The sequence below is a fragment of the Hypomesus nipponensis genome, chromosome 15 (assembly GCF_054491055.1).
Source record: "Hypomesus nipponensis isolate SF chromosome 15, ASM5449105v1, whole genome shotgun sequence".
Classification (NCBI taxonomy): Eukaryota; Metazoa; Chordata; class Actinopteri; order Osmeriformes; family Osmeridae; genus Hypomesus; species Hypomesus nipponensis.
In genome coordinates, this window is record NC_140375.1 from 3660345 (window position 1) to 3670383 (window position 10039).

General features: G+C 41.6%; 1 protein-coding gene across 1 annotated transcript; it reads left to right on the forward strand.

The window, feature by feature from the left end:
- The first annotated feature begins 454 nt into the window (after positions 1–454).
- On the forward strand, positions 455–9616 carry sgcg (sarcoglycan, gamma). The gene is made up of 8 exons (XM_084673498.1): positions 455–594; positions 4081–4275; positions 5196–5300; positions 5989–6076; positions 6805–6924; positions 7904–7976; positions 8266–8389; positions 8511–9616. Exons 2-8 carry the CDS (start codon positions 4081–4083, stop codon positions 8676–8678), a joined length of 873 nt encoding a protein of 290 aa, XP_084529624.1. The 5' UTR covers positions 455–594; the 3' UTR covers positions 8679–9616.
- Positions 9617–10039: the final 423 nt, after the last annotated feature.

Sequence of the window (10039 nt, forward strand, 5' to 3'; positions counted from 1 at the left end):
ATCCAATGACACCCCTAAATCTATTAATGCTCTGTAGTTGTAGCCTGTTGGTTTTTCTCACCAACTGCCCTCTTTAAGCAGTTCTTTATCACACTAGGGAGCTGTTTGAAGGACCAACTCCCTTACTCTAAGTGAAAGCCATAGCTGAACTCTCAAATTAGACCCGAGCCCATGCCATGGCAGTGACTCACATTGGCATGCATGGAAGCAAAGGGCAGATACCAGATTCCAGACAGAGCTGTGTTTTCTCTGTTCCCCTCGGCATACTGTACTCAAGTGTCCATCCCACTGTCAAAGCAGTAACTACACATACAAGGATTATTTGAGTAGATTATCAAAAGATGAGGGGCAACCCAAGGCAGAAAGAGGGAGAGAGGAACATTGAATATGCAGGAAGTGGGAGCGCCGTCTCGTGGTGATTGGTCGGGGCAGTTCCATGGCTAGATTTATGGCACGCAGCTGTTGAGCGTCTGACAGACGTCCGAGAACTGTGCTGCTGCTGCTGCTGCTACTCCTGTTGCTGCTGCCTCTGGTACACACAAGCTCTGGTAACTGCACAGGAGCTGTGAGGATACTGCGCTCCAGCACACAACGGTAAGACAACATGCTCTTTCCCCTGTGTCTGCACCGTCTTGTCAGTTCAGTGCTTTGTTACTTGGCTGCTCTCAAGTGTTGTTTTGTTTTAAAGACTTTACTATCTTTAAAGTCTAAAGTTGGACCTGTGTGTCTTTTAGTCTGTGGGCTGTGTACCTCGTGTACTGTTTTTTGCTGTCGTTTCTTTTACTTCACCTCACAAAGGAAAGCCCTTATTTGGGGCTTATTTGGAAGTTACTATTCCTGTGGTCTTGCGCTGTTAATGATTCGACCCGACATGGCAAAAAAAGATAGTAATAAGTCACTCTCTGTGTACTCTCATGAATGACTTACATCCATTTCCCCTTTGCGCTCTCTTACCATCCTGTGGATTATACTTTGCTCATGCTGTGTCCTGTGGCTCTTTTTAAATGTAGCACACAATGCCATACCCTATTTTTAGAAGGGGAAGCATTACAGCAGAGGGGCGACATGAAGACATGCAGCTCAGACTGAAAGACAAACTTCTAGTAGAGAACCCTGGGCTTGCCTTCCAATTGGCTCCCCCTGTCTGACGGCTCACATATGAGCTCCTTTGAGTATTATTCTTCTCCATCTGTCTATATAAGCGCATATCCTCCAGCTAACAATTTGAGAAAGTGATTTCTAACTTGGTACAAGGCTCTGGAAGTTCTGCTTGGTATTTGATCAGGTTGAAGTGAGGTGGGCAGAGAAGGCTGGATTCTCAATTACAGTCAGACCCTGGTGGTTTAAAACAGAAGGAACACACACAAACACACTTGTGCTTCATCAGCCATGAGAGTCATCATTGAGAGGGGCCGCAGTCAGAGAAGATTTCTAGTTCAGGGTTAATAGAAAGGGTGCCCATGATGAAGAGGTACTGGTTAAACCCTGTGAGGGTCAATACTCCTCATCTCTGAACAAGGGAGCCATTAAATAAGCCGAAGTCTTCAGCAATGTGTTTTTAATAACCTTTCTAGTTCCAGGACCCAATACTTCACTATGTGCAGCAAAGGTGAGGTAACAAAAAGGCAGGAAAAAGTATTTTGGTCATACCAAACCTATTTGAGGAGGATTTCGTCCTTGCGGTGCAGATGCAAGCTTGTTTCAGGAATGTTTATTTGGGTTGCTATGGCAAGGTTGGGCTGTGGCTGGACTGGCGTATCTGAAACTAGAGATGTGGAAGCCTTTTAAAGATGCAGTCTCTCTCACACACACCCTCATCTTAGAAATAGATTGCTGTTTAATGCACCTGTTTAAATTAATTAGATAGTGGGGAAGTGTTCATTACCATCTCAGTTCAGTTGACATTCCAGAGTTACTCAACCCTGTTCATTAATTCACTTCAACAGCATTGCATGTTAATTAAGTTGTAATGGTATGTACGTTAATCATATATATTTCACAGGTTTCCGGTCTGAAACTGGTCATACTATGTGTGCATACATTTGGGTTCTTATGAGGCAGAATTTTGCTGAAACGCTCAACTGAGTTATTCAGTTTTTTGGCAACTGTTGCTGAAATGCAGGTTGTTCTTATGATTTTGGTCTGAGAGACGGGTCTGATTGATAATCTCAATGAGCAGCGTTACTGCGAATACTAACAATTTCTCATACAAAAAGGTGGTCCTTATCAAGTCCCCCCCCCCCCCCCCCAAAGGTTTCTCATTTTTAACCAACATTATTTGTGTTGTCGTGGAATAAGGGCTAATTCATCAAGGCTGGGCTGTGCCACTGTGACAGGTCCTGTGGAGACCTGGCTCCTGCCAGGGAGAGATACTCTGGAGCTTTTATGCCAACACGCTTGTTCCCTATGTTTACCACAAACAGCAGGAAATGAGCTGTTTGGAGCTGCAGCGACTTGGCGTTTATCATCGTCTCTGTTACATCTCCTCAGGAAGACCCAAGCATAGAGCATGTGTGCTTTTTAAAATCCATTACTTTGACATGGTAACCAGGATATCTGCTGAGGGTGCAAAATGCAGCTGTTCGTTAATCACATATTTTCAGGTCTGTTTGATCCCTGAAACTCTCCAATAAGGGGTTTGTAGCTTTTTTTCTTTCTTTTCATCCATATAAGAATCTTCAACTTTTCTTAAACTGTATTTGGACTAAAGAACACAGCCACATCAATACCAAAGAAACTTCTTGGTAACCTTGTTATCAGTAGATGGAAAATTACAATGAGGAGGTGTGTTAGCTTAGCATCTGTTGATGTCATAGAAGAATTACAGTCCTGAATGAGAAGTTGCTCCTTAAACATGATTGAAACCATGTTTATGCTGGCCAAGAGACACAGCATCTGTCCATATGCAAATCGCACAAGCTGCTAGTCCCATCCCAGCCTGGTGTGAATCACTGGTAGAGGAGACTGCTGTTTGTTTACTTTCACTGTGACAAAGAAAGATGTCACAGCGAGTGTATAAAGTGAACAGGGGTACCTTTTGGGAATCGAGATGCTTGTTTTGCTTCTATATTTAGTGGATAGGTGTCTGCCATACTTTTGTGAGTGTGGGCACAGCATGCATCTCATAAACAATGGTTCAAGTCACAGCCATTGTTACTGTTCTGCGTTTACAAACACATTTAGGCTAGTATTCTGCACTTCTTCCAGATTCAAAACAACAATCCTCTTCCAGAGGGCTTTTGTTCCCCTTCTATCCACAGTCGGGTGTTGTCTTCTGGCATGGGCTTGAAGAAAGGAAGATTTGACCATTAGCATGTATTCGTCATGTAGATCTGTCCTGTCTCCGAGGCCCTGGAGTCTGAAAAGCTTCTCCTCATGCTCAGCCATGAGAATTTCCTGTAGCTCCTTATAAAAATCTATTACTGTGGTTTCAAGTTATGTCCGTGTCATATGATCCATCCATTCGGAACAGGGGAAACACTTTCAAACAGCTTGAGGCCAAACACACAGATCCATTCGTCTTTGCAATGAGAAAAACAGAGCAGTCTTCTCCCCGATGCGTTGATCCTTTTAAACATGCATCAAGACAGGCGTGCGGGCAAGCATTACTTAAGAAAGAATTCTGTCACGATGACACGCTGTGGCAGATTGAAAGAGAGTGTAAGGGTTAAGGTTGTAAGAGAAAAGCCAGTGTAACAAGTGGGCGTTCTCTGCCTCTCTATTGCCCTCAGCCACAACTAGTGGAAATGTATTCAAGTTTTCCATCAGTGCTGGAGCCAGATATCCCCCAGATCAGAGCATGAGCCAATGAAAAAGACTGTAAAGAGCAGACACTGTGCTTGACACACTGGCCATAAAAGGATTCAGTGAAGTAGAAGGACATAGAAAATTGGGATTCGTGTATTGAGTACGTACAGTACAAGTAGTATACGTTAGGCTATTTATTATACAGAAGCTAGAGACCACAGTGTTTGCAGTACATCTCTATGATACACAATCTATGTAAAAAAAAAAAAAAAGTGACATTTCATTATGTTCATTGACATGATCGCTATCCCTGTGTTGCTCTGTTGTCTACAGATGGTCCGGGAGCAGTATGTTGCCACCACGCGGGGCCCCGACGTGGCGTCCCCGGTGGTCGACCACATCTACAAGATCGGCATCTATGGCTGGAGGAAGCGCTGCCTCTACCTGTTTGTCCTCCTGCTCCTCATCATCCTGGTGGTCAACTTTGCTCTGACCATCTGGATACTCAGGGTCATGTGGTTCAACACGGTAAGACTGATGTCGCCAGGGACGGCTTTGGATTCGATCGTTGGCCGTAAACAAAAGACGGTCGCAGGCAAAGAAAGTCGCACACAAAAGACGGACGCTCAAAAACGTGTTTGTTTGTTGTTGATACATGTTGCTCCCGGTGTGGTTAATGATGTATTTCATATCCAGTATTTCGGGTCATGTGGCTTGTTCATGGGAATGGATATGTTTCAAATTTGTAGTTTATAGTTGTATGAATTATGTAGTGACTTCTTGAATAATAGCCCTGGACTCTCATGAGGTCAGCAGTCATAGCCAAGGTTATGAGCTTGCCTTTTCTGGTGAAATCAACATCCGAGCATGAGCCTCACTCCAGGTGGCCAGTGTGGCTTGTATGATACCCTTCCCAATCCATGTGTTGGAGGAGCAGACATCCAGATCCTTCCTCCTGGTTCAGCCAGTGGCCATGGAGAGCGCGGCCACATGTCTCTTACAGTTGCCATAGCTCTCATTGCACCCTGAGGGGCAAGACACTGGATTTATCACAGCTTTTCCATTATAATCTCCATCATATAAGGCATCATTGCCCTCAGCCTGCCAGGCTTAATGCACATGCGTTATCAATTATTTGTTTATTTTTAATTTTACACCTCTGTGGAGTTTGTTTCAAACACTGAAACTGGATCATTTCTCCATTGGTGTTCACCCGCTCATAATCATAACATTTGTGGAGTTGGAATGAGAGAGATGTTGGTACATTTTTCCTTACCAAGATTGAGCCTGGTCCAAGATTATTTTTTTTACAACATTTCAACAGAGAATGTCCATTAAAGGGGTTACTATATAGTCATGGATTTTGTGTTTGCCATGAAGAACTGTGGGTCACCGCCATGTGTTGTCTGATCACGGTGCTGATCTCTCTGCTGTGGTTGTCATTTCAGGAGGGGATGGGATACCTGAAAGTAACATCCGATGGGGTGCGGCTGGAGGATGGAGAGTCTGAGTTCCTCTTTCCCCTATATGCCCAAGAAATCCACTCTAGAGAGGTATGGTAATCACCCAGGAAGACATACACACATACACACACACACACAGCTCCTCAAGCACTTACACAGAATGGGTTTGACATTGAATTCAACAATCTGTCAGGTGGAACTCCTGCTATCGAGAAACAATTGCTATTAAAGTTGATTGTTTGTTGAGGGTAGGAATTCTGCTAAACTCAAGGTAATTGCATGCATCCAAGCAATTTTCCTCGGGTGTTATGTTTGGAAGCTGCATTTTTGACAGTCGTGGCAAAGCTGAAAATGTGTTGAAGTGAACATGCTTTGGCAGTCCCCCTGTGCACACAGAACAGCAAGTTCAGTATGAACCTTTTGGATATTAGCGGTGAGAAACAGTTTGTGACGCTCCCTCCAGCATCAGATGGGAACACTGCTGCAGTTGTTTACATGTTGTGGTTGTTTCCTCCAGCTCTGTCTTTATGATCTTCGTAAAAAATGCAGTGTATTCTGCATTTATGACTGACACTTTTACTGATGCTACAGTTTCTAATGAGATTCTGGGTTTATTGATGTACAACCTGTATCCCTTGGATTGAGGTATATTTCAAAAGAGTGTATTCGCCCTACTGAATAGAACTTTCTAATTAACTCAACACTTGGTTTTTCCATTTGATATCTGATAGGAATGTACATTTTTCGAGGATGTTTCTAACTCCCAGCTTTTTTGTAGGACTCGTCTCTTTTAGTGCACTCATCGGAAAATGTTTCTCTCAATGCCCGCAATGACAATGGAGATGTTACAGGAAGCCTTTCTGTGGGTGAGAAGGCACACGCACACACACATAAGCAACGTTCATAAAATGAATCAAACACCATCCCTTGGGAGACACTGTCCCAAAGGATGGTATTAAAATGATATATGAGGTCTACAGCAAAGTCATTCATGGAACTTTTCCTGCAGCAAATTCTAATCTGAGATTAACAGTGACAAACAACACATCTATCCTTTCATTATCTGTCAGACTCCCATTAGAACCCCATTTAATCAACCATTCCACTTTCCACCATTAGTGTAAGTATGGCCTATCTATTACACAAAGACCCTAAGGCTTACCAAGACTGCTCTTTGTGCACTTTTTACGACAGTCATACAGGGTTTGTACAGCAATGTACCATAATGAAATGGGTAATAAATGGCTAAATTGCAGTGGCTCACAATCCTGTTAGAACATAAAATACAAAGGACATGAAGAAACTACTGTATATGTTCCTTGTTGTTAGAGACTTGACTAGACCAGGTGGCCTGTTTCCGCCTAAAGGCAAAGGTCATTCAGAAAGATCGTTCCAATCCCTCACCCTCTATACAAGAATTAAGATGAAGAATGAATAACTAAGGCTATGATATTTAACTTATTAGATCTCTGTATATCATTCCTACACTTATAATTTGTGAAAGTATATTTGAAGTGTAAATACTTTCAAATGTTTCACCAGATCCTAATGATAGAGTCCTATTCGTCACTCGACTGTGATATCTGTGTTCCAGGACCAGGTGAGGCACATGGACACACACCATATTTGGTTGTCACCTCCAACAATGACAGGATGTTGTTTTCTGCTGATGCCAAAGAGGTTGTGGTCAGGAATGAAAAGCTACGTGTCACAGGTACATCAATACCTACCTCCACAATGTTGTTTATGTTTGTTTACGGTTTGTTTGTAGTTAGTCATTTGATCTTGTCTTAGAAAATAATAAGAAACAGGTCTTTCATGTATTGTAATCATTTATCATCATGCCATTTGGATATTTGTCAAGCTTATGAGCCAAGGTGTCTTTGAAAATGAATAGACCTCATTCAACTAGAAAAGACAGGACTGTCTCAGAAAGATGTATTTTCAATTTAAAAAGCTTATAATTAGATCCGATTTGTCGCGTGCTGAATCAAATCTAACCAAATGCTGAAACGCGGACTACAACCACAGCAACCTTTTCCAGATCAAAGTAGCCTCTTTTCTCCTTAGATGTCTTTATGTGTCTGGTTTGTGTGTTGATGGGAGGTCAATGACCTCATGCTGTCAGTGCTAATTAGCAGAGTAGACTGTCCACTGATAGCTTCATTATTTTGGGGGTTCTACACCCAGTGACTGACAGACAGTGAGTCACTTTCTGTGAGCATGGTGCTAACGCTCTAAGAAACAGAACCTACCTACTGTATACCAAAGCAACAGTAAATCAATGCATGTCCAGGGACTTAAAGCTAAAGACTAGTAGCATTGACTAAAATACTCACCTCAGGCTTGATAGATCACATAACCTCATGCCAGCTTAGCATTGCTACCCTGCATGCCACAATTGGCGCAGGCAGAGGGTAATAAAGATGTCATTAGTTGAACTAAGGGGGTTGTCACTTCCATAATGAAATCCCAGTACACACTCTGTCCTTCAAGCCTGCTGGTTGGAGGTGACTGTAATCCTCCTCCAACTAACACCAGTTGGCATCCATCTAGGGAACCAGTTGGCTGCTGAGACACATACAACCAGCTGTAATCTGGTCTACACACAATGCTGACTTTCATGGAGGAATGTTGCCTGCCGACCTCAGGATGACCAACATTTGAACCCACTCGTCCATCTTTCTCCTCAGGTCCGGAGGGGGCTTTGTTCCAACACTCTGTGGAGACGCCCCTACTTAAATCTGAGCCTCTCAAAGATTTGCTGTAAGTGTCAAGTCCATTTGCTGTTGTTGAGTAGGTGCACTACACTGTACGTGTTCGGTAACTGAAACTTTGTCCACCTGACATTTCATGCTGCTATATTTGTTTCAATGCCACACAAAGAGTTCTGACTGGACACCAAGAAATATTTGAGAGTGGCCTTTGTGCAGCGTACAAATTGCTTTTTTTGCTGAAGGTAAATGTGGAATGAGGATCATGTGCACACAGTCATGTACTGTATAAAGATCAAAATGCATCTTCTGTTGCATTTTGCTATCCTGTGTTTTTGCAGAATGGAGTCTCCAACACGGTTTCTCAGCATGGACGCACCAAAGGGGGTTAATATCAAAGCTCTGGCAGGAAACATTGAGGTTGCTTCCAACATGGATGTTCTGCTGCACTCTAGTGAAGGACTGGTGAGATGACAACATTATTTTGTGGAATAAAAGAGACCATTATATGCTAAATAGTTTCACAATTGTCATCAGTCTGACTTATGTTTTGGACTAATCCCCTGCTTGTCTTGTTTCTGTGTAGCTGATATTGGAGGCCGAGACCGTCCGCATGCCGAGGCTTCCCACATTTGAAGGAGGGGTGTCTGGAAACGCTCAGGGGCTCTATGAAGTGTGCGTCTGTCCCAGCGGCAAGCTGTTCCTGTCCAAAGCTGGACTCACGTCTACCTGCAGCGAGAGCCAGGAATGCTAACTACAGTATGTGTATATTATACATATGCGGATATACATACACAATATATACTGTATATTGGGTAACAATGTTTAAAACAATAATCTAAAAGCACAATTTATATGGAGGAAATTGCCAGGTGACCTGCAGAAGTTTTGCAATTTGAAATGGTTTTCAAAAAGGTTTTCATTTGGTGCATTTGCAGCCAATAAACTATTTACTTATTGAGCTCAATACGAACATTTCTACCAGTTAAACGTGGCTTACTCCTACACTGTGGCTGTGAATACCAGCTTTTTTGCTGTTTTTTAATATTTACAGTATTTTGGCTGGGCAATGAGGAGCTGGTTAACAGCTTACATCCTATGCAATATGTTTTCTTTTTGTGGTGCAATACAGTAATTTAGGAACCATTGTATGAATGTGTGTTTATATGTAGTGTATAATATTTGTTGGGGGAGACAAGCATGATAAGATGAGTCTGGTTTGAAAAAGTAGATATTTTTTGTAAGGACAGCTGAGGTTCAAGATATTGGATTTCTATTTATGTTTCACCAATATTCAAAATATATGTAAGGCTGAGTCACTCATTTCATCCTGTTGTGACTCATGCAGATTGGTAATTAAAATGTTACCTCCAAAATGCTGCTGGTCCATCAACTTTTAATCAGTTTAACAAATGTTACTGGGTTAACACATGGTCCTGCTTAATATTACAGTCCTGATGAATTTTCCCTGCCAAGGTAATAGTTATAGTAAATGTATGGTGCAATTCCAGCAATTTGCAGTTTGCTAAACAAAGTACTATCAAATGTAGTTATGACATAGTTTCTTAGCCAACAGCTAATAGTTGTAGATGACTGAAAAATTGGGAAGTGATATTGCCGTGTAAATGTTTTATTACCTTCTTATTATATATATATATATATATATATATATATATATATATATATATATATATATATATATATATATATATATATATATACATATATATGCGTATTAAGCAAGCGTAATATACGTACTATATGCGTTTTAAGCCTGCGTTTTAAGCAAGTACCACATTACATCAATCCAAGCTCACTTGTGGCCTTTGTTATACTTGTTGTTAAGGACGATACCATTTATTAATTGCATTAAGTCACAGCATCATGGTGATATCATAACGTGTTACTCTTGGGATTTAATTTAAAGCTCTGTTACAGTAGGTAATGTGTTGTGTGATTGTATTCCAATCATGGTTTTACATTTTAGTGTTCAGCTCTCTACACTGAAGATGTTCTGATGCTAAAATGCAAACTATGTTATCTTGTCTGTTTTGTAAGTTTCATGAAGACAAATAAAATGTACTATTCTTGTAACATTTGTGTCATTTATGTATG

Excerpts from the sequence above, each read along its gene's own strand:
- sgcg (XM_084673498.1), top strand. The coding sequence starts at position 4,081 with ATGGTCCGGGAGCAGTATGTTGCCACCACGCGGGGCCCCGACGTGGCG. Across the intron at positions 5,301-5,988 it reads AAGAAATCCACTCTAGAGAG|GACTCGTCTCTTTTAGTGCA; the intron begins GTATGGTAATCA and ends GCTTTTTTGTAG. Across the intron at positions 6,925-7,903 it reads TGAAAAGCTACGTGTCACAG|GTCCGGAGGGGGCTTTGTTC; the intron begins GTACATCAATAC and ends CTTTCTCCTCAG.